This window comes from Anser cygnoides, chromosome 2, assembly GCF_040182565.1.
Source record: "Anser cygnoides isolate HZ-2024a breed goose chromosome 2, Taihu_goose_T2T_genome, whole genome shotgun sequence".
In the NCBI taxonomy this organism is placed as follows: Eukaryota; Metazoa; Chordata; class Aves; order Anseriformes; family Anatidae; genus Anser; species Anser cygnoides.
In genome coordinates this window covers 26,696,177-26,721,876 of record NC_089874.1, presented here as the reverse complement: position 1 = coordinate 26,721,876, position 25,700 = coordinate 26,696,177, and the positions used below count along the sequence as shown (strand labels likewise).

Below are 25,700 nucleotides of genomic sequence, written 5' to 3'. Positions count from 1 at the left end.
TTCCTTTTTAGAGGAACAATTTATCCTAAATATGTCTGCAGGTAGACATTTCATATCTTCAAGTCTTGCTGTTTTTCCTGTACTATTAATTTTCTCTCCTTTTGCTACTTCTTACCTTGAAAATAGAGTAACCAATTTTCTCATCTGGAAGAGACTGTAAAATTCAGTCTGAGATGCTAATAAAGAGCATTTTCACTTGCCAATGCGATCTAATAACTTCAGTGATCATGCAGGTGATCCAGATTCAGAAACTTGTATAAGCATATTTTTTGTAGTTATCGAGCCATACTTATGTACTTGGAGTATCAGCAATAACACAGTGCTGACATTAGCTAAGTCCAGAGGAAAGCTATTGTTTCTGATTTTCCTTGATTGCCCACAGTAGGTAAGAGAGAAACTGTTGATGCTATCAGGCTTTTCTTGATGATGCTATACTACATTCATAACAAACATGAACTTTTGTTCTTTAATATAGTGATCTTTTAAAACATAAATGTTTGGTACACTCGGTTAACTGCATCAGCTAGGTTCTGCAATCTAAAGTAACTAACTTTTCCAGATGCTTGGGGTAGAGAAGTTCCATCCCATAGTGGAGAATAATAATGTTAGCCCTAGTGTAAGTAGGAAATGTTTGATTGACCTCAACTCAACTAATATGGCATTTACCCTTGGACTATGATCATATTTAAGTGCACAATTATAAATGCATATACAGCTCCTCAGGAAAGGGGGGAAATTGATATTGCATATGGAAACAACAAAACTATGCCAAAGACAGGAAGGAAGAGGCAAAAGTACCTTGCAAATGATTCAGAAAGAAATGTCTGAATCAACAGGTACAAACAAGTGCAGTGTAACTGTACATGCACATTAAAGTGCCACAATAATAACATTTCATCTGTAATGAAATAGTTATTTGTATTGTGTTTCAGGCAACAGAAACAGCAGCTTATATTTTCATGAGCTTCTTTAAAGAGTTATTTTTTTTCTACAAATATGTCTTTGCTGAAGCTTTTATTGATTAAAGTAAAGAAAAGAAACTTAAATTAGGGTCTTTTTGAGTCCACAAAGCAAATGAAAATCACATAAAAACAGCTCAACTGGGAAGCATTTGCAACATAATTCTTGCAAAGAAATGATAAATTAATAACAAAAAGAGCTGACATATACCCAAGTTCAGAGTCAGACTGGAGTTGCAGCACTGAGGGGTCTGTGTCCCATTGCAAGGTCCTAGGGTGGTAATCAGCCGTGCAGCACAACGGGGGGAAAAAAAGAACACACAGAATTAACTGAAAGGATGAACAAAACCCCATCTCATTAGTTACATGCCGTATGTAGAACATTCAACCTCCAAGTGCAAGGGAGAGCCACAGTATGTCAAACAAGGTTTGCTACTAGCCTATGACAGGGCTATTAAAATTACATAGTATCAGTAAACAAAAGGGAAGAAGCTGGGTTTCTTTTCAGATTTTAATTAATAAAACAAATATTTTTTCTTTTTTTCTGAAAGACTTCTAACCCTCCAGTTATGGTTGATGCACTCAGCGCGTACAATTTGAAGGCAAAATTTATTGTAATCGTGTTTGTTTGATAAAATGGATTGAACACTTGCCATGAGTTCCACTGAAGAGCAGTCTAGCCCTTCATATGCTCCTAAGACTGACTGTAAGCCATCCTGTAAAGAGTGCTGTGGGCACAAACAACACAAACAAATGGCACACTGACACCAGCTCTGACACATTATGGAGGCACCTGGGACAAATAAACACATTCCTCTTCTTTTCACCTACATAAAAATTCTGGGGGAGAGGGAGAAATCTGGGAGATCTGGAGAAATCAGATGATGGCAGTCTCTTAATGGACTATGGACATGTGGAACTGTCACAGAAGATTTTCAAAAATTTCAAGAATTTTTCAAAAATGCCTACTCATTTTTTTTATTTTACTTTGTTTTTCCTCCCTAATGAAGCCATACATGATATGCAAGAGAACTGTCCATGACAGCATCAGGAATACAAGTTTGGCTCCTGGCCATGTTGTTCTGTGATACGAACACTAGATTATGCATTGTACTCACTAGCAGAGGCTAAAGCAAAGGAAAGCACTCCCACACTAAAGCAAGCAAGTCGTGTCTATGCAGTAGATAATGATAGTCCTCAAAATTCAAAACTCCACTCATTTCTTTTGAGTAGTATTTTGATACAGAGAATATACTTTCATCACATCCAGCTAAACCCAGCCGTATAACCAGCCATGTTTAATCTACACAAGCCCTTCTGCAACAGTAGCAACCTCTGCCAATGAATTATTCATATAAACTAAAAAGTTATTGAATTAGATTAGAAGTAGATCTCACAGAGCCATACAATTTTGCCACCTCCTATACTCAGTAAACGCACCCATTCTATTACCGATGTTAACTCACTCTAGAGAGGCAGATGAGCGCATGTGATTCACTCCGTCGTGTCAGAGTGAAAGATAATCAATCTGTCTCAACACCCTGCGTGTACAAAAAGAATGAAGAACTGTAATGAAAAGGTGCCTGCATTACATGCACTGTAAGGGTACTTATTCCCCTTAAGTTATTATGACCAATAGTGATGTGTATTGGCATTAAAGACTCTACGATGATACAGAAAGACTCCTCTAAAATGAAACGGCATTACAAAAGGGTCAGAGATAAAACAATACAGTAATAAAAAACAGACGATTTTCCCTCCAACTTGACTGTAGCTCAAGTACGGCAGAAAGGTAAGTGGACATAAAGATCTAAATGCCTGATGCAATGCGAAAGCATCAGTGTCTAATGCATTACATATACACCATTAAAAACGCTGTGTGAAAATGCCTTGTAATGTCACCAAGGTCAGTAACATGCAGTAGGACTCACTATGCATATGCCCATTTCTAATGTTATAGCTGCCCAGGGACTACTTATACAGACTTTCCAAACAGTTACAAGAAAATATATATAACTCATTTCAGTTATTTCCCCCCTCCACCCATTTCCAAATGTACAAAATTTCCCAAGGGAAGACTAATAAAGACTATTGCATCAGAAAAACCCCATTAGCAAATGATTACAACAAGAGCTTGCAACAGGTCTCTCTGCAAAGACACAGACCTTACAGTCCACCTCTGAGAATCCAGACCAAGTTACAAGAGGGCACATTTACCTCACACTCAACTGGTTGCCTGAACAAAATAGATTTAGAGATCTCACACACTCAAGACAGCACTCAAATCCCCCAAATATGAGCACAGCTATACTTATTGTGGGAATTTTCAATACAAAGAAATGCATTCAACCCCTAGTCCAAAAAAAAAAATCCAAAAAAAATCTTAGATTTGTACTCCAAGTTGTACTTTTTTTTTTTTTTTTTTTCCTGTATCATGCTACCACTTGCAAAGGCTTGAAAAATAGGTAAGGAAGTGATCTGCTGTGTTGTCCTCTCAAGCTTGGCTGAACAACTTTATTGCAAAAACTGAGGCTGCAGGTAGCAGATCTTCAGGTCCCAAGTCTTGCCCTAAGAGACACGATGCAAGTGGCTACGCTTACATCAGGGAGCAACTACATGCTTCAAGGAACAAGACTGGTTTGTCTTTTGCCTCCTCCTGCTGCCTGAAGAATGTCTGCAGATCAAAATGAAAGTGAGCGAACAGTAGAGATGTAATATGGACCTACAATATAGCCAGTTCCCATGGCAGTAACACCAGAGGAGAAACAAACAGATTCTTGATAGACTAGCAACACAAAGATGCTGTTAACTAGCCTGCGCAGTCACCTGGACTAGGAAAGTAAAGCTAATCTGTTTGTGATGAGCAGACTGTGTGACATTCCCTGATCGTTTGGATGAGCATTACATTACCTGCGTGTTCTCCTGCAGACAGTTCTCAATGGGGATTGTGAAATGCCATTGGATCTGGGTGAAAAATCAGTGCTAACCTTTTTCAAATCTAGTGCACGAGTTCTCTCCCAAGATAGTTCTTCATGAAGAAAAGGATTACATATTATTGCTCTTTTTTCTTTCTTCCTCATATGTGAAACCTGATTTTGGCTTTGGGACTTTAGCCACCCACAGATAGGGGCAGAGGGAATAACATTGCAGACCCCAAAGACGAGTGCATGGGCCTAGGAGAACTGTTTGACTGGTAGCTCAGTGGTCAGGCACAGGCTCTCCCATTCAGTATGGGTGAGCATAATTTGGGGACAGTCCCCTTGAACAGACTGAATGGATTTTGGCACAGGTCTATGTAGAAGAAATCTAAAACATTTTGCCACGTTTTAATGGGGAAAAGAGACTTGAGCATTAGACAGCAGCTAAAAGCAGTGCTCCCTCGCACTTTACTGTCCTTCCACAAATCTCCTGGAGTCCACTTGAGTTGAGCCTCCTTCTTCAGGTGAATTGAGTGCACATGGCATGGGAAGAGACCCTGGAAACTCCACAGAAGGAAACTCACTGGTCATGAGAGTCCCAGCCAGGACTAAGCCAGATCAGGCTGTTCCCATCACCCAGAAAGCAGAGACACTGTTTTAATGAGAACTACCCATTGTTTCAAAGCTGGTTGCTACATAAGTCTCCCACGCAGTGACAAACAATAGCCCTGCTATCAATCTTCCTTCCACACGTTTGGTGAACAACGACTGCCCTTGAGTGATCTTAGGATAAAAAATTATTATCAAATAACAGATTGTTCTAAAGCAGCATGAAGGGAAAAAGGACTTTAAGATCTTGCACTAAGTAGACAAGGTAGAGGTGTTATTACCTCTCTTTAAAATGTTCTGCTTTCATTCCTTTAGATCCTCTATTTTAGTATTCTCTATTTGCTATGTATTATGATCTCAGTAATTCAGGAACTTAGGACAGCATTCTTAGATGCTGGTGCTGTTTCAGTTATTTGTACTGAAAAAGTACTAGCTCGTTTTGATGCAATGCATCTTCTTTCTCCCCAGTCAGTAAGGGAAAAACCTGCAGGAAGAAAGCAAGGGGAGAAAGAGACCAAGATGTCACACATTTAAGAAAAGGTTAGATGGTAAAGCGACTTGTTACATTTCTCTGTTCTGAATTCATGTCCACAGCCTTAGGGAGATATTCAGAGCAGAATTCTAAGATGGGAGCTATTGCAAAATTTAAGGAAGTAAAAGGAATTTGAACAGAAGCATTCCCTTTTCTGTATTACTACAAAGGAAAAGCAGACACTCTGCCATGTGTTAGAGTGCCCTGTGGAACCTTACTTCCAGACTGTTTTATTCTAACTGCATCATGTTGTTTATGTAGATTAAAAATGTGGAAAAGGCTAAAACAAATAAACTACAAATAAAACATTTGAACTCTTTTAGAAAATTCCCAACCTCACAATGCATTAATGAAGCATCACTTTTATCATCTGTCTGAAATTTGTGAGAACTTCTCAGATGATTTAAAAAACTTTGGATCTGGCCTTAATGATGGTATATGAAACATGTAAGGCATCAGTGCCAACACATACACTTATTAAAACATCATAATGAAAGGATATTTAATACCCTGAATTATGGTCAGATTGTGGTACAGCTCAGCTCTGGTAAATGCCCTAATCCAGCATGCTGACAGCTTTGTTCTGACTCTTCTTCCCTGAAGCTAAAATCAAATCCTCCCTCATCTGTTGCTGATGCTGCAGAACATGTGTTCTGCATGACTTCTCTTCTCCCCCCACTTCCCCTTCCCAGGTCAAGAGCAGCCAGGCCTGAAAATTCGTGCTTTTGAAAAAGGCTACTCACAGAAATAACAGCAAACCCTGCTTTTCCAAGGGGCCTCTTGCAGGGTAGAAATCTCTTTGCTGCATTGCAAATCATTCCTTCAAGCAGAACCGGAGAAAAATAAATGCCACGTTACAGCATCTCCTATCACCAGGTACTACTAGGTGATACACTTCATTCTCTAACGAAACACCATTAGACGGGACAGATCCCAGATCCAGCATCTTCCTTTGCACTAACAGCAACATCCTAAAATGATCCCTTGTGTGGAGAATATCTGTGCCCTTCTAACCCCAAAATACTGGGAAGGAGTGTGCCATGGCTCCACAGGTTGAACTGCACGGATGTTTTCATAGATCAGAGGCCAATCCCATTAAGCAAAACACAGACTGTTCCCAAGCTGAGAGACAAAAAAATGAAGGGGGAGTCACTCACAGCATATCAAGTCTCAAACAGCCTTTGCTTACTAGAGTAATGCTTCTAAAATTATATGAATGTTGGGAAGAAATGACTATTGCCACTTTCCCTGTCCAAGGTAGCAGGGGTATTTATACCCCTGTCTTTCTTCACACACCTGAAGGAAATGCTCTAGCAGGAAAACAAGTCATCACTGGCTTCCTACACAGGAGCAGAAAGACGGGAGGTTGCTCCATATACGAGTTCTGAGTACCCAACCTAGACTCCAACCGTGAGTCAGTGTCAGAGGTGGCTGTCCACAGGGAGTCTGGGAAGAAAGGCCAACTAACTGGGGTGGGTGACCAACCCACTGAAATATCTACGTTATACCCCCACAGTGGAGCAGCACGGGTATCTTTCCTCTCTGCCACCCCATTCTCAATAAACTGTCCTTCCCCTGGCCACTGATGGTGGGACCGTGTGCGTATCTAACTTGTGTTTGAAAGAGGGTGCGGGGATCTACAGGCCAGCCAGCCCCATCTCGGTCCCTGGTAAGGTGAAGGAGCAAATCCTCCTGGAAGATATTTTTAAGCACGTGGTGGTGGAGAAGGTGATTGGGAGTAGTCAGCATGGATTTATGAAGGGGAAAATGTGCTTAACCAACCAGAAACCCATCTACAAAATGACTAGTTTGATGGAGAACAGTGAATACTGTTTCTCTCAAGTTTAGTAGGGTTTTTGATACCTCTTCGCGTACTATCCCCATAGACAAACCGATGAAGTATGGACTAGATAAGTGGACACTGAGTAGATTGAAAACTGGCTGAACTGCTGTGCTCACAAGGCTGCAGTCAGCAGCACAACGTCCAGCTAGAGGCCAGTCACTAGTGGAGTACGCTGAGATGAAGTCTGAGTCCAATTCTGTTAAACATGTTAATTAATTACCTATTGGACAGAGCAAAGTGCACTCTCAGCACGTCTGCAGATGATACGAAGCTGAGAGGAATCACGGGGCCTGAGCAACCTGTTCTGGGTGACCCTGCTCTGAGCAGAGGGGTTCCACTAGACAACGTCCAGAGGTGCCTTCCAACCTCAGCCTTCCAGTTCTGGGGTGGTGTGATTCCGTGCTCTTCCCTTTCATCCTCCTGCTGACAGCACGTGCCGAAGAGTCAAGATGCTATCTGCTCTGATAGGAGAGCTATTTGAAAGCCTGCAGTGTTCCACCGAGTTCTTGCTTTCTTTTATTCTGACTTCAAATGCAACTTGCAAAAAAGTGAAGTAGAAAAAAGTGAAGAAAAAAGTGAAGAAAGTGAAGGAAATAAAGCAGTCAAAAAAAAATAGTGCTTTAGGCAAAAGTCCTAACTAGTAAGGAATAAAAAGACTCTTGTTTTTTACTTTGATGCAAAGGTGAGCCCCATGCTTAAAATACAGGCCTAGATCACAATTTCCACAAGATTCAGAACTGCTTACATTAAGGACTGTGCATCTGTATGTGGATAATATACTAAAGAGGTTCCACCCAACTCATATATTCTTAAAAATACTGGATTCAGCAATTGTGAGATTTTATTATAAAATCACCAGTAAAATACTAGGGTTTAGACATGTTTAAATGCATTTTTTCAATATGATACCAAATATTTTCATCTAAATTACAATCCAGTATTATTTGCAAGTTTAATGTAATCTATCATGTATCCAGACCTTTTTTTTCCCAAGGTCTGAATATTGCCAGAATGAATTTAAGGCTGCATAATTAGTTACCTATAAAATCTTAAAGAGTTCTACATGCTTTGTTATGTCTAAATCAGTTTCTCCAAAGCTACTTTACTGTTGATTAATTAGAAAGTCTGAACCAGAAAACTATTGGTGAGAAATTACTGCACGTTTGAAAATATATGTGTATAGATAAGCTGTTTGTTTTTATTCCTTTCATTCTAGATTTTTGTAACCTTAATTTCCTCCTCTGTAATTTTCACTTTCTGATATTTGTCATACATTTAAAATGTGTCTCCAAAACAAAATACATCAAGAAAAAGAAGACTCAGAGCTATTACTCAGAGATGGAAAAGTACCACTTGCCTCAATTGGTGTTTTGCATTTAAGCCACTGTTCTGGTGCCATCTGTGCTCTGTTTAGCGGATCTGTTCCACTTTGAAAGGATTGGCAAAAAGAAAATACCTTCCTTGTGCTACTTGTTTTCTGAAGCACATTATAAGCAAGATGGTTATCAGCATTTAGGGAGGGTTTGTGCCTCTCAACAAGACGCTCACTTACGCTTGTACAGCAGAATGGTCTGACATCACTGTGGGCCCTTGTATTCGGAGCTGGGCTGGTAATCATAAAATAAAATGCCATAATGCATTCAGTGAACAAGGAGTTTGGCACCGCAGTTGGAGATCAGCCAGATACTTGGGTTTTCATTTACACTCCCAAGAAGGCTGACACCTCAGACTTCCAGTCTTCACCAATAAAAAGAGCAACTACGACCTCCCTGGGAGCAGAACACTGTCTTTCAGCTGCCTGGCAACCTTAGTAGCACTTCTCAGAAGAGCAAGAGTTTAAAGAACTCTTTTTTTTAGGTATATTTATAAAAAATAATTGACACAGTAACATTTAAAACATGTATATTTCAACATTCTTCTTAAATCAAGGCTATATTGCTGATTGTATTTAATAATTTTCAAAATCCACCTGAAAGTTAAATCAGAATGAACAATTCTGGTGTGATTTTAATCGTAGATATATAATGGTACAAACACCTTGTTGATTTCAATTCCATAGAATTCCACTAAGTAAATCAGAAGTTAGATTTGTCCAATCTGCTGAACTTATTTCACATATTTAAGGTCTGTCCTTTAGATTCAGGTCTACTTTACAGGATATGATCTCCTGGCAATGTAATGAGCCTTGTCATTCTCACAGTTTCTATGCTATAGCTACAGAAATCTCAGTCTGGAAATTTATGCTGGTTTACCAGAAGGGTCACTGTGAACAGCAGGCAGTATCTGCGAGGACAAAAGGTCACATAGTTAGAAGCTTCTGCTGAGCCTATGAATTCACACAGATTTACTGTAAGTGCTGGATAGCATGAACTGTCATCTTGAAAGTGCATTAACAAAAAACATGTTCAGGAGGGGGAAGGCACAAGTTGCTTTTTTCTTGTAGCAAAACCTGAAGCATTTTGAAAATTCTTTAAAAAAATATATTTTTCATTTTGTTTTTTTTTTACACAAAGAATAAGTCTAGGCGACAAAACAGAACTCAGATGATCAGAAATGTTATCAGGTCCTGCAGATGCTTTAAAGGAACTGCAGTACTCACACTGGGGCACTTCAATCCAAAAGCATATGTATGTAAGGAAAGTTTTCTCAAAAACTTCAGGGAACTTTGGAAACTGTCCCATAAAAGACAAGGCTACGCTTATTAATCAAACCTAGTAAAGACAATCCGTAGCGTTTCAGAAGTGTCAAACAGCTAACAGGAAGGCGAGAAGCTACAGGACTGTCTGGTATTATTCAACTGAAGAAGGTGAAAAAAGCTGCAAATTTTCACATTTATGTCAGAGTAACTGACTAGCTAGGAGAAGACTTGATGCTTTCCTTCCTTTACACAATTTATTTTGTGATACTGTACCTATTTGTATGAACAGAAACAGCAAAATCCTTCCAGAAGAGGAGGAGACTTTTACTACAAAATAGAAAACTGAAAAACAGAACTCACTGTATGACAGTTATCAAAATGCTAGAATTTCTCACATCAACAGTAGAAATGTCAAAAATGTTCATGACACTATTATCTGACTTTTAATAGACCAGCTTAGACTTATTCTGCTTTTGAACTATAAAAGCGTTGATCTGGGGATTTAGTGAAATCTTTCCAGTGGCAAGAATTTGCATTTTATGGACTTGAAGAAAATTCCTAAAAAAGGAGTTGCTGAAATAACTACTCAGAGTCTCTTTTTATTTTTCCAGATTAAACATAAAATTGTGAATGGGTATTTTCTGAGGAGCTTTTCAATAGGTTAGTGAGAAAGAAAAAGTCTACATGCACAAACTGTACCAGTTTAACTACGTTAAACAGTTTAACGTAAGAGATAATCTCACAAAATTTAATTAAATCAAGATGAGATTCTATGCAAGAGAAATTCTGTTTAGGCTGAGCTGGCCAAAGCAAGTAAGTTGTTTTAAAGATTAATAAAATGACCTGTTTTTTTCTGAAAGCATTAGTGTTTTAGTCCCCTAAAAATCTGATTATCTGACTAAATATATGCATGATATGCCTGGAAAAAGATAGAGAAAAATAATTACAGCTGATAATCTAAATGGTTAAGTGGGGCTTTAAACATTAATATTATTTTCTTCTGGATGCAGCTGGGGCTCAGGTTTCCAAGGCATTTTATGAAGCACCCTGGGAATGGCAATCTTCCCTTCTCCTTTAATTTATAGCATGGAGATGCTTGCTAACGAGAAAAATAATCAAAGATCTGGAGGACTGAACTCTATCCATCCTTCAGGAATGAAAGCACAAAAATCCTTAATGATGCCACAGGCTCACATGCTAAAAGGATTGCAGATGATTCTAATTAATATGGACCATTCTGACTTTGTAACTGGCACGCACTGAGAAACGCTCTTGCTTTCTAGGTCAGATGTGCAGACACTTGAAAGCAACTGCCAAATATCAGTCCCGAAGGTGTCTGCTTATGTTCATAGGCTAAAAAAAAAATCGGCAGGGAGAGGCTTCAGATATTTTGTGCTAAATATACACTGAATGTAAAGGAGTAGGACTGTGGTTGTTCTTGTGCAGGCACAAAAGGAGGGAATAGGATGCAAGAAACCCACCATTTCCTCCAGCCCCATATAAACGGACCTATACAGGGCAAGCCACGATGCGTGCAAGCAGCTCCATGCAGCATTCACACTGAGCAGTCTGTGTTCTGTGGAAAAGGATCGGCCAGCGTGGCTCCTGTCACATAAATGGGTTGCAAATGGGAAGTGTGAGAGATTCGCTGCTTTGCTTTAAAAAGCAGCAGAATTCCTACCGCAATGATAGCTGAGGCAGCTAGGGTGCCCCCGGGTCACTCCTGCTTCTCACACGCCAAGAAGATTCAGGCCAGACTTAAGGCACAATTTGGCCTCTAACACTGAAAGAAACTGTAAGATGAAACTCATGTGCCAAGAGATCCTGGTGAGGGTATCATGGCAAATATAGGAGAAAATTGAACAGCTGGGATGTATAACTCTGCCTTGCCATGTAACGACAAACATCCCATCCCAAACCCAAACCCACCAAAACAGAGCGACAACTCCAGTACCCCACGGGTTACCTCATGTGCCTCTAGCCACCAAACAGATCTTTCTCTTGGCTCTCTACTCAGATTCATGTCTGTGCTGCACAACAGTCCCTAGGGTTAAAAACCTTCTTTTTTGAATAAAACACCATTCAAGTGAAGATCACCATAAAGTAGCTATTTTCCCTTGGTCTTTCCTGCAGCTCTCTTCAAGTCTTTACATTGTTCCGTGCTTCCCTTTGGCTCAGCACATTTATGAAATATGTATGCCACTAAAACAGCCATTTAAAAGCCATTTTGCACATATAAACTGGTCTTAAAAAAAAAACACCACCAAAAAAACCCTGCTACTAATAACAGTTAAAGCTGGTGCTCCTGGGGCAACACAACATAGACCCACTTGTACTGGTCACATTTACGAAGGATCCCTGTCATTTGTGAAATGGGTAACGCAATGAAGTGCGGAGAATTTAAAGCTAAGCAGCAATGATGAACAGCATCATTGCACAGAACCTGTCAAACACACTTACTTAATGATAAAGCAGCTGAGCCCTAGGCAATGTGGTTATGTGGCAGTGGTTTTAGCAGATCTTACAGAAATGTGTGTTTTATTACGGTCTATAAGAGATGTTTTCTGTACCTAAAGAGAGGATGGGCAATATGCTGCACGGACTATAAAAGACAATCCACTACAATAGCCAAACCTTCCTGTCCAACTGAACCAGAGAACAGGATCTGACCTCTTCCTTTGTCTTCTGCATGTGTCTAACTGAACAGCAAAGCAGACATCTAAAAAGGGGAGAAGCATCCTGGTACCCTTTCTTCAGCTTGTCAATGCGTTATATTACTGTACTAGGTAAGGAGTTGTTTAAAAATAAAACGGTGAAAATACAAGCTGAGTTGCCAAGTCTGATTTTTCAGGCAAAAAGCCTGTAAAGCACAGACCATAAAGACTTCAGTGACATTTGGATACGCTTAGGAGAGATCAGCAAACAAAATCTTTATGATTTTAATTGTTACGTGGCAAAGAACACACTTACTGACTAGATGTACCTTTTTTGACTTGACTGACAGTGAGCAAGATTACACACAAAACTGCAAAAGGGTAAATATATTGTGTAAGTGCCATGCACTGACTCATTCAGTGCCCAGATGCTCCAGAGCTACCTCCTTCCCTGTGACTGTAATATCTGAGAAAGAAGAAATGTTTGTGTTTGAGGTTCAGACATGAAGCAATGTAGAATTAACTCAAGTCCAATGTGTGTGTTTAGGCATTGTATCAAAGCAGAACACTCAATAACTACACAAAAAGGAGTAAATAATACAACACAGAGAAAAAGGTCTGGAATTACGTCTGTTTCTCCCTGCATCAGGTCAGTACAAACTGAGAGTAGACATCAAGACGGTGAAAGAAAACATATCGTGAGGTATTCTTTTTATACCCAAAGGGCTCAAAGCATGCACGGTAGATGGAAGAAACTCAGAGTCACATCTGATGAAAACTTACACAGACGGAGACAAATATTGTCAGCAAACTTCAAAAGAGAATAAGAGAACAGAAGACATGCTCTTGATTCCCTGTCTGTAAGAACATCCAAGCTGATGTGACAGCTGCTACTGTGCTGTCTGGAACACAATCTGGGGACACATTCAGAGGTCACAGTCACTGCAAGATGAACTGACACAGTGGACAAAAAAGCATGCCAACAGCCCCAACCAAAGGCGATAGAGCTCCCCCGAGAAAAGCCCTCCAGCATTACAGACAGCTGTTCTATTCCTAGGATGGCTGCAACTCTTCACTTAGAAATAAAAAACTGCAGTGATGATGAGACAGCCAGGGTTACGTAGTGGTCTAACTCCTATGAGAAATTGCACATTAGTGCTACAGAACTTCTTTGAAAGATTTGATTTCCCTTTATTTTTTCTTTCCTTTGCTACCTAATGCTATGCTCAAATTTATTTACTCAATAACTCTCATAAAATATTTACAGCTTCATCTTAGCAAGGACTGACCCTGCAAAGCTTTACTGCAAATAAACTCCACGCTCTGAAGGAAGCTAACCGATTTCAGTGCATCAAATGCATTTCAAAAACTATGCTATCAATGGAGCAACAACATAATCCAAGTAAAAACCATTTAAACTAAGTATTATGTAGTGCCCTAATCCAAGCAAGATCAACAATTATAGAAATGAGTAGCTGTAGCTAGACAAAAACACCAAAACTAATGGACTGTGAGAGAAATAGTATGAAATAATCAACCTGGATGCTTGAATTATATTACAGCAGATAAAAGACTACACTGAAGTAACCACTCTCTGATAGCAGCTACCAGAAGATGCAGAATGCTTCCTATCGTCTTTGTCTTTATGGTAGCCCATAAAATAACCAGGTAGCTAAACGTATGGGCTGCAAAATATGCAATTTAGAAATCAAAAGAGCACAGCTGAAGTTGCTGCAAAGAAAGGCAACCATTAACCTTTACATGTCCAAGGCAGCTGAGCCTTTTGCATTTTACTGAGCAGATGGAAGGTGGGAAGCCTTATACATAGCCTAATGGGATTCTCGTGTTCCAGTGCAAAATGCACACAGGGAAGTGCTACGTGCATGGAACTTACTGCACTCACACAAAACCCAGTTCAACAATAACTGGGATGCCACTGTGCAAACCTATAACGGTATGGTAATGAGCCCAACTGGGAACATACAGAAGCAGTGAAGGATAAAGATAAAAAAAAAAGGGCCCCATGGCTAAATCACACCTTCATCCCCAAATGGAGCTCCTCCAAGCGTGCAATACACCAGGCTGAGAACACAGACACCCTCCAGGTAACACAAGGATACACACCAGAGCAGGCTAATATTAGCACACAGAAGTTGTTTGGTCACAGGAGCGCATCCTTCCAGCAGACAGACATTTCTACTGTCTTACGTTGAGCTTGCATGCAAAGTCCAGACCAGCCCTAGTGCTCTGGCTCTACCTGTGACAGGGTACTGAGGCTCTTCCGGAGAGCTGGCTTAACCCACAAGACCTAATATTGCACAACCTAGCTTTGAAGCACTGTGTAAGGTTTGTCCTTGTATACTCCCCCAGATAACAAAAACATGCTGCTCAGAGCTGTGAGCGCTGAGGAGATGAGATTTAAGAATTTCTGAGGTATGATAGCTAGCAAACCATGCCTCTCCATGGGCACTGTTTTATGACAGCTATACTGTGATAGCTCGAGTCCTCTCTGGCACCCTAATGCAGCAAAAGTTCAGACTATCTGCTAGGAAAGGCTGAGATGCATAAAGCTATCACTCATACTGAAGCTCCTAGAAGAAGTAAATTTGTGATTTGCACCATGCTATAGCTGAGGAGCTCTGAGCAAATGCCTTCAACTCAGCCCATTTATTAACAACATTTACTCAAATCTAGTTACCTGAAATCTGCATTTCAGTTGTGCACAGATGAATAAGCTGATTATGAGCAATAGAACACAGGGCATCAATGTCCCTAAACAAAACACTTATCCTGAAAGAGACAGAGAATACTCCACTCCAAGGAGAAACCTCATGGGATCCCACAACATAACTCATAGTAACAAATGAGTCATGTCTGAATATATCATAACGGAAAGCCCTGTGAATTATTAACATCCAGAGCTAGGAATCTGTTCAGGCTGAGATACAATTTTCCTGTCCTATCTGTGTAGCACAAGCAACAGAGTCATCAGAGAAGTAAAGCAGGGTGTGCAAAGCCATGTGGAAATAGGAAAACTGCTCTCTGTGCAATAGGGCTGTAATGAACTGTTCAGAGCAGCTTGGTAACAAAGAGCAGCACATGCCAAACCTATTTCTTAAGCTTACAGTTATGGTAAAGTCTTCCAGAATCAACATATAACACATCTCTGCTTACCCAGAATTGATCCCCACTACAACCAAGAAAAAAATTTCCTGTCCTGTCCAACTGAAAGCATTCAAAGTAATTCCAAGCACCACCATATGCTCTTTCTTACTGTTGCCGTCACACTGTCCTGTCATGTATCAAACGGGACATTGGAATGCTCCCGAAACCTGGTGTTGTCCTTAGTGAAAAGGCTATGACAAATAGCAACGTGGTACTAAAGGTCAACCAGCAAAAAATAAAAAACAAACAAACAAAAAAAAAACATAAAAACATGGGCTACACAGGACAGAAAAGGTTCCATAATTTAGTGCTGTTACATAGTCCTCCCCACACCTTCTCCTAATAAGCTTAATGGCATCAGGGAAAAGGCAATGTTGTTCGAGCTATTATGCTGGAGATAATGGACAATGGTGCTGCAGGCCGGCAGCACTACTCATGTATAGATCTTCTGCCAAAAGGGACTATTGTGGCCACGTAGCTTTTCTTCCTGCGCAACAAAATGCTGTATGACTCTTCTGAATGAATGGCTGTGTGAGTTATTATCTGCCTGTTGGGCAGGCACATTATCCTGGATGAGAAATGTCCAGTGATAGAAGATCCAATAGAGTTTTTAAGTAAATCGCTTTAGTGATTAATTTGTCTGATCATTAAAATTTTACAAAGTTTTTCTGGTTTTATATTTGTCTAGCTTCAATGCCAATTTGCTGTTATGCATTGCCTGATGGGGCCCTTCTTCACCCCATATAACTAGTTTCCATAGTGAACAAGCTATCAGCTAGTTTTCATCTTCTTATGTAAGGTCTGTGGTTCCAGGACAAGGCCTACTTAACACTGTCTGAACCCTCACAATTTATCAAGAACCTTCCTGAAAAGTGGCTGTCCGAAACTTGGATTTCTAGACTTAGCTCAGCTATCCTCACTGTTCTATAAGAAATCACAGGTGCTTGCCAGTGGAAACAAGCCTCAGATATACCTGATAAACAGATTGAGTCTGACAACTGCCAGGTGCCAACATCTCACAGGAGTATGAACACGACCTAGTTCTGCACCAGCAACTGCTGTCTCACATGGGCACACACAAAGATCTCTTGCTTTCTTCAGAGCTCTCTACAGGGCCTCTCTCAAATGCAGTAGTAGCCTCCTTCCTCTCCAAGTTGGACAGCTCCCCCACACGTGTACTCGTGTACACTGAGTGTACTCGTGCACACAAACACACACCGCACACCCCTACCCACACCCGGTGACAAGCTCACCGCCACCCAGTAGCTACCCACTGGTTACAGGGATTCCCGGGGCCTTCCACATTGGCCTGTGGAACTTCCATTACCACACGTCAGTCACGCCAGGCACAAACACCCTTGGCTGTCCTGGTACAAAATACAGCATTTTGAATACCACAGAGGATGGCAAGCAAACCCGTGGACAGCAAGTAAGGTCTTGGAATTAACACAGAATTCCCAGTACGTCTCAATAATCCAGAAAATGGATCTAAAATGATATCCCACAATGTAGCATCTCATGAGCTTTGAAGAAGACAACAAATTCAGTTCTCCTCTGTAAGGATATGTGGTCTCATGATTTTGTTGGCTGTTGCGGGCAGAATTTGAAGTGCTAGTGTAGGCCATATTAAAATACATTCCTCCAAGGGCATTTCACTATCTTAAGATCAAAAAAGTTATCCCTTAAAGCTCAGAAGAAAAACAGGAATTCAGAAGTCTCCAGCCAGCATTGTCACAGCTACTTGTAGGACTGTGGGAAATAACTTTATCCTGAACAGTAGTCTAAACATTTTGTGTTCTGCTCAAAGTATTCTGACTTGCTGAAGTGTACTGCATTTGCTTATGAATGTAGCATTGCACTATTTTCCATGTTTTGAACAGATAAATCTCACAGGCTGGAGCTTTCCTACCTAACAAACTCCATTCCTTCTAGAGGGTAGACAGAGAAGAAGGGCTGAGTAGCTTTCAGCAGCAGCTGTGCAACCTCCTCATCTCAATGGAAGGTGTCTGCATCTGGCTGAAGGGGAACAAAACATACTTTCACCTATTTCAGCTGTTGTAATTTTTTTAAGCAGAAGGCTGGTGTGGTATTAAACCTGATGACCTGAAGCTCTGTGACTTTAGTGTTTATGTAGGTAGATGTCACCTATTCCTTACAGCTGTTTACTGCAGACAGCAATCACTGTGTTTTCAAGCCATTAGCAGGGTTTTTGGCTTACAGATTTGATGAGCTGGTTTTATGTTGAGTCAGTTTAACACAAAAAGAGCTATTTGGACCCGTGTTTTACATTTTTCAAAATTCACAGAACAGTTGTTTGGGCCTCTTCTTACTTGAACACAGCATCCTCCTTACTCCTTCAACAGCAGCATCCTCCTTACTTTTTTAGCAGCATCCTCATTACTTTTTTACTCCAGACTAGGAATTGTTCAGGGATTGCCACTTGCATTTCAAATTTTGGCCATATGAACAAAGACGCGAAAGTTGCTCTTGTGCCCATCCCTTACACATGCACCACCACCCTTTTCCACAAGAAGAGAGACGCTTCCCTCCCACCCTCTGATATCCACAGTTTCTAAGACGAAATTGCCAGTTGGTCCCGGGGTGTTCCAGCCTGCTTCTATGCAAGCTCTGCTCTACCACTGCCAGTTCCACACACTGCAATGCACAGCTCTGTAAGAACCCAAGACAGCCTGGTGTTACACACAGAAAGATGCACTCTACAGGACCTCACAGGGGACTGGTTATATGAACAAAGATTACTGTAAATGATCACGAGTAACAGGTACTGTAACTGGGCACTTCCCCTATTTTTAGCTTATATCCACACAGAACAAAAGATTTCTATTGGCTTCTTTAGAACCATAAATTCAGCTTTTCTTTCCAATACAAGGTTCTGGCTCATATCTTAAAATCATCTTGCTGCGTGCATTTATTTACCTCACATCTAAAACCAGTCTTACTGGATGGTGACACACAGTGGAAAATGAAGAAACAAAAGTACACACTAGATACAGCATGTTCTTATTTATGGAAGCAAAGGTAAAAAACAGGGAATTGAGAGCAAAGTGAACAGATTTATTTAACACCATTGTCTCTGTGTCTTACCTTCCTATGGGTCCCAGATCTCCAGAGTCCTGGCTGCCTGCGTCACTGGGTGTGCTCACTGATTTCGAAGAGGGAGACATAGGGGTTGGGACTAAATAATGAAAATAACAGGTATCCCATGTTAACACATGCAGCGACTGCACTGATGAAGAGCAGTGTCAGACAAATCAAAACCAATGGACCAAAATGATAGTGGATGAATGATTAGGAGAGTTTGAAATGGTGAAAGCAAATAAGGAAAGGAAAGAAAAAGAAAAGGAAGAGAGTCAAGTGAATTTTAAGTCTTCTAGAAGTGTTAAAACTGACATGAATTTAGACAGGACTGAAAGCCCAATGTGATTCTACAGCTTATCAGTGGAGGAGAGATCTGTGGAAACAGCACTTTTTTTCTCGTATATATTTCAAAGATGATTTGCAAAAGATTTTAAAGATATGAAGAAATATCAGGGCCTTGTCTTGTCAGAAAGCTGAGTGAACTCTTCTGGTAATGTCAAGGAGGCAACAGAGCAAGCAAACTTTTCAAAATTTCCATTTAAATTAAAAGCCAATGTCCATTAGATATGTTCTAAGACTACAGTGCAGAAATGACATCCCAAATAAAAGCTAAATAAGGAAATCCAGCTAGTTAAAATCATTTCCCAACATGGTGAGAATACACATTAGTTTGCTTAGTGATCATGTTTTCTTAAGTAATTTAGGTTGTATAAGGTTGCCATTTTGGGTGGGACATGATTTCAACACTCAAGGAAAAGTTTCCCTTGGTTTAGATACTATTTGCAAAAGTTCTAGAAATGATTTTCTCTTTGGCTTGCCAGGGCTTTTGAAGCATATTTCATGCAAATCCAGTTTTGTTTCCTTTAACAGGAAAGGAAGTTCATAGCTCAAGGTCAGCCCAAGTTTAAGCTCTTCAGCAAGGAAGTAAAAAAATAAAAAAGTAGAAATATCTTGATTTCTTTTAAAATGGTTTCTCAAAAGTATTTAAAATGAAGAGATGGCTCAAGTCAAGGTTTAATGCAAGTATTCTTCAAAGCGGCTACACTGAATAAAACACCAAAAAGAGTTTTAATGCAAAAATGCAGTTTTCCATTTGGTTTAAATCATGTGCATTTCCTTTCATAGATTTTACAGAGTGAAACTTTATACTATTTTGTTATGCTCTATAATGTATAATGACAGAGCTGTCAAGAGACTTGGATTTTCCATGTGGTCAAACATTTTGCATGGATTCTCACTAGAGATTGTCACAGAAATGACTGCAGCATGAAAAGTGAATTCATCCTCATGACAGCCCTTTGGCAGGTTACAGGTATGTCATGGGTGTTTATGTATATTCACACATAGTCCATATTCACAGTGGGATCTGGGTATCATACGCGTATGTGAAGGCAGAATTAAAGCTTCCTTTGTGTATTAATTGTCAGTGTATACATAGGGAATGAAAGAGGATAGAATGCCATTGTTTATCTAAGACGGATCATTTCATATGTGAATCTTCATGTTCTTTTGATAGTATCAAATACATAACAATTAACTAAGATAAGAACTGATAATTTACAACATGAATGTGTTATTTTTATCATATATGGAAACGTATCCTCTTTGAAAGATAAAATGAGTTCATAAATAAATTATATATATATATAAATTGAAATAGAAATTTTAAATGCTCAGATATTAAAAATGTATCTGATTTTGTAATATCACTATATAATTTACAAAATATAGTTTATGAAGTTCTCACTTTGGGGCCACACAATGTGTCAGCCAGAACTTAATCAAGATAACCAATGTTCAAGATACCATAAACTTTGCCACATGTATTTTTAAACTTTGAAATTTATATTCCACAACTGAAACACCACCAACAAAAAAGCACTAAAGCACATGGAACCAGATCTGAAATCTACAATAATGATCTGATGATAAGTTTTTTGGTAATTGTGATTTGTCTTTTTATTTCTCCTCTCCCATTTTGCTTGATTTTTAGAGAAAATTAATGGGAGCTCCCACACAACTTTGCTCCTCCTTCCTTAGCAAATGCTTAATCTGTATTTATGAAAAAAAAAACACTTGGGGCTAATGAAGTACAGAATTTATTATATTGTTTTGTGGGTCATTAGATAGATGTGATAGAAGATCTATTACTCCATCAGAAAAGAAATCACTACTGGTATGCAAAACCAACCTGCGTTACATTCACAAAAATTTCTTGAAGAAATGAAACGGGTGTTTCTGGCAATGATAAGTACTCAAAATGCCATGAGCTGGTATATGTGAATGGTATGGTGGGCATTCAAACAGAAGAGTTCACTTCACTAATACAGCCAAAAATCAAAAAAGCAAAGCATGCTTTATTAGAAAGAAGGCATTCATTATGGCAGAACTGAATGCTTCACAGTATGCTCATCTTAAATACCTAGAGGTGGTTCTGGAGATATACCAATGCTCTGTAACAAAGCTTCTGTCTCTCTTCTTTTGCGGTCTAGGTCGGAATCTTCTTGAGCTGGTTCCTTCTTTTGCTGTAGATCAGCCTGAATTAAAAAGAAAAAAAGAAAAAGAAAAAAAAAAAAAGACGTTTTATCCACGTAGAATGGATTTCTCAGGCCTACTGGAACACAGAAACAGGAGAAGCAACATCTGCATTAGCCAGAATCCCTTATATTTGGCTCATCATTCTCTAATTTAGTAGGGCAGACAGAGGGAAGTGGTACTCCAGACAAGTGGTTAGAGCAGTCCATTGAAAGAACCAGGCTTGCTGCCCTTCTCCCAAGCACATGAGAGAACCGAACCCATTTTCTACTTCGTAGACTAGTGCAGTAACCAATAAGCTGCAACACAAAATACAACTGGCTGTGCCTATCATTTTATCATGCCTTAAATATAGCAATCCCAGAAGAGTTCTTATAGACAATGTCTGGAGGCACCTGCCTCTGTATTTTGGATCCTATGTTTGCTTCTAAATTGGCTGATCTTGTCTAGCCTCCAAACAGATAGGTTTCCCTCTCTGCTGAAACCAGAGCATAGGACACAAGGGACTTGCACAGCGCCCCAGCCTGCTGTTGATACTGGTGTAGATACAATGTCAAATCTAGAAGCTCAGAAGCTTCTCCATCTTCTCAAATTTGGATGCAGCCAGGACAGAGGAAAACTCTCCTACTTTTCTTTTACAGACAAGGAACATACCTGAGCTCAGCTCATCCCATGAACTAGCCTGAAGTATCTCATAGTACATGAGGTTTTAGAAGACTCTTCTGTACCACCTATGCATCTAACTGAATATTAGACTTCACTCTTGAAGACCAGAAACTTCAGAATCAGGCAGCGTACCACTTTTATGGTGCCACAGTTAGGCAGTAAAGAGTAATTTGTAGAGCTGGGTGTCCTTAGCTGGATTTGGCTATATGGGCCGATGGAAAGTTCCAACCGCAGGGGGATCTCCACAAGATGTAAAACCAGAGGCAGGGGACAAAGAAAAGAACTTAATAGGTTCCTTGAGACATTAGCTTGTCTCCCATCTCTTTAATTCATTAACAAACTAGTAACAAACACTGAAAAGGTTAACATTTAAAGTCTTGTTTACAGAGGACTCCCGTAGAGCCTCTAGGAGCCTCACTGGGATGTGTGTCGGTAATTGCACGAAAATGTCTCAAATGAAAAAGGATTAAAAAGACAACCAAAACTGGAACGTGGATTTCTTGGATCACATCACATTTCCACAGTAATTCCATGAAATTCATGTACAATATTAAAGTGTCAGTTTAAAAGGAAACCAGTTATTAGTAAAGGATAACAGGTGCTTTAAACTATGGTAAGTGTTGACATTTGAAGGAAAAGAAACATAATCACTTAATGCTTCTCTGACTTTGCATGAAAATGAATATCCACTCCCTGTCAATTCTCACCTCTATTCCACTAAGTGACTGAATAAAAAGAAGTACAAATCCCTTAATGAAAAACCTAATGCATATTGTCAAGGACAAATAAACTAATATGTCAATCAAACTTTAACAGAACTGAAAGATGCACCCATGCCAGAAGATGAAAATGCAATTGCAATTATGTTATACTTTACTGGAGAATAATAATTGTAAATCTGTTGCCTTAGCCAGTAATCAAGCTGGTCTTCAGAGAACAAAATACGTATTTAGATTGTAATGGCTTCAAAAAAATGTAAGATGTCTTTCTGTCTTTCTGCACTCTCCACTCCTTTTCCATTGAAGGAAAGCCCAGGAAAAAGCATCGTGGCAAATCAATTTTTCTTTCTACACACACATACACATCATGTTGTCTAAACTGTTGTCATCTGACAGCACGTTGGTTTTAAAAGCAATACCCTCATCCCAACTTTCTTGACAAAAATAAGCATTTTGGTTTTAAGGTCAGACTGATGTGGGTTTCAGGATCTCATTCCACGTGACAGGTATCTTGGAGTATACAATACTCAGCAAGACCATTCTGCAGACATGAGCAGGCACTCTGCATATTTACCTCTTTCTTCTTCCTTTCTTCTTCCTTCCGTTTCTTTTCTTCTCTTATCTGAGCCAAACGCTGCTTTTTGCGCTCAAGTTCTGCTTTTAAATCGCTTTTGTCTGACATTTTGATTCTGCTGGAAACAAAATATGGAAACCAATGTGAAAACAAAAATAAACATTTTCGCTGTCTACTGAAAAAAAAACACCACATACTTATATCAAAAATAGCACTTCTAAAATTGCTACAAATATACTCCTACATAAATGCTGGCCCTTGGAATACATCATAGCAAGCAGAGTATTTGTTTTGTAATTTTATTTTCAAGAAGTCAGACCAGAACATCACCAACCATAGAATATATTTCCAAATTGTCTTTATTAGAAAACCACCTTTGTGAAGCAAACCCATTTTTGTCTGCTGTTCAAACTAATGCTTTAATGCTTTTATGCACTGAAGCTGATGTCTTTTGACTTTCATCAGCTTCAGCATCTCTGCCAGCCTGTAAGACCCAGGTCCACAAACAGATTTTGATTTTAGGTACATGAAAGAGATGTGCCCCAAGCAGCCCGATGTATCCTAGACAAGTAGGAATTTTAATGGCAAAAAATGGAAAATCTGGTAGCTTTTGCTTCTGCACATGCCCTGAGTGACTGCCATCCCAGCATCCCCTCCCGTTCCACTTGCTCAGCCAGGCACAGCCCGGCAGCCCCGTTGCAGTACCCTCCACCACTCATTCACCCCCCAGCGGAGCACGCCGACCAAGCTGTGGGTAGGAAACTCCTCCATGCTGTCCAGGGAAGGCTGGGCCACTGCACCCAAAAGCCTGTGGACAAAGTACAAAACCAGGCGACCATACAAAGCTAAACTTGTCTTTAACAAGGTGGCACATGGCTCTGCCGGCAGTCTTGTGCTCAGATCACCCTTCCAAGAGGCAGGAGGTGTGCCCCATGTTCCTGTGGGAACTCCAGTCAAACAAGCAAATCTGGCAAAAGCACTTCTTAACCACTAAACGACCACCTCTCCACCATTCAGTCTTAAACACAAGTCTCTGTAGGAAAGTGATGTGAAGCCGTGTTACACTCATTGTGTTGTGAAACTCAGCCAACCTATGCTGGTGTTATGTGAGCCTTGAAACAGAAGAGTATAGGGATATGAAGCTGTATCATACAGAAACAGGGACAGATCTCTGAAGATATCAGATCTCTATGATACCAACCTATTCCTACAGTTCTGAAACCTCACCAACATTTCACAAATTCATAATTTAAGTCACAGATAATTTATTTATTCTCCAACATCATAACATCTAACATCATTATGGGCTGTCAACTAACTGTATCAGTGATGATTTTCTTCTTCGCGCTTCACTTCAAAGTCAGCCCTGGCTAATACAGACATTCAGGGAAAGCATTAACCATGCCTTTCCTGTACTGCTAATTCACACATCACTTACCACATCCCCCACTGCAACTCAAAATCAATCAGGTCAATGGCAACGCCACGTAGAATTCCATCCACATTACTCCCTGGGTTGGTTGATGACCAGAGAGTAAATAGATGTGGTAAAAATGATATGGGACTTTCACTCACCATCAATTCCTCCGGCAGTAATATGTTTCCTTCTCCTCAAAATGCAAAAAGCATAATTAGCCCACAATATGGAGGATGTTGCCAACAAAACATCACCTGCATAGTAGCTGGCCCAAATGTTTTGTTGCCTTTGCAAGCTTTTTCCTCTACTGAGAGAGCAGAATACAACGTGGAATCACAAAAGGAAAGTTTAATGCAAATGGCAGGTCTAAGAGCAGCCTGAGGGATGCCAGAGGGGTGTCTGTGTGCAGAGCACACCACAGGTGCTGATGCTCACCAGCCAAACATCCAGCAGGAGTTACACCCGTCCTGCTCAGGACCGTTGCAGACTGTGCACCTACTGCAGCAGAGCTGCCTTTTCTGGCACAGGACCTGCTCACCTTTCCCACCCCAGGGCCTCCTGGTTCAACCTACAACAACTCACAGTACGTGGTACAGCTAGGAGGGACATTAAACAACGAACAAACCACACCACCAGGTGCACTAGCTGTGCACAGAGGACGACCATTTTTTTATTCCTCCCTCACTCCGACCCTATTCATGATGATACTTAAGCCATGCTGTTGGGAGTTTGAGAAAGAGAAATCAAAACTCTCAGAAAATTTGTATTTGGTATCAATAAAACTAAGCAACAGCACCTTCGACAACATTAATTTGTGTGAAGATATTTTTAAGTGAGAAATGCCTGGAGATTTTTAATGACAGTGTAAGTAGTATTTTGCCTACCAGCCTGCTCAGGATTTGCGGGTCTCTCAGATATGGTTGAAATCCCATTTGAAGTCATTTTCCTAATCTTTTGTACACATTTGAATTCTTATTATGAAGTTTCCCTCCAAGCCCTTTGGACTAGATAGAGTTTTTGCATCCTTTTAGTTCTGCAGTTTGGCAACAGAAAGCGAAATCCTGTTTCTATGCAGAAAATATGCAAATGCATTTTAAGGCTTATGACAGAAACCCGGAGGGTCTGGCATCCCTTTCAAATTGTTTGTCAGATATCAATGAATGGCTTTCTAAAAATTCATTCCCTTAATGTCAGGGAAACTAACTTTTCCTCTGATTTAGGCATCAGCTACTTAATGCCTGGCCCCTTCTTTACAATGCTCCAGTCAGGGTGATCAAACTCTATCATAGCTTTGCCCTATTTTTAACGAGGTGGAACTTAAATACAACAGAGATGATGTATTTAATTTGTTTCAAAGAATGATGCCAGTTTG

General features: G+C 40.0%; 1 protein-coding gene across 7 annotated transcripts in view; it reads right to left on the bottom strand.

The window, feature by feature from the left end:
* The window catches only part of DYNC1I1 (dynein cytoplasmic 1 intermediate chain 1), a 190,909-nt gene that overhangs the window by 151,436 nt on the left and 13,773 nt on the right, over positions 1 to 25,700 (bottom strand). Inside the window, exons 3-6 of one of the 7 annotated variants that reach the window (XM_066991745.1) lie at positions 22,912 to 23,026; positions 20,840 to 20,954; positions 18,424 to 18,565; positions 1,171 to 1,230 (exon numbers count right to left, since the gene is read on the bottom strand). In XM_066991745.1, the coding sequence (XP_066847846.1) occupies positions 1,171 to 1,230; positions 18,424 to 18,565; positions 20,840 to 20,954; positions 22,912 to 23,019 (425 nt within the window). In that variant the 5' untranslated portion in view covers positions 23,020 to 23,026. Of the gene's footprint in view, positions 1 to 1,170; positions 1,231 to 18,423; positions 18,566 to 20,839; positions 20,955 to 22,911; positions 23,030 to 25,700 lie in introns of all 7 variants that reach the window. The other 6 variants (XM_066991744.1, XM_066991748.1, XM_066991746.1 and 3 more) reach the window with 6 other exon arrangements.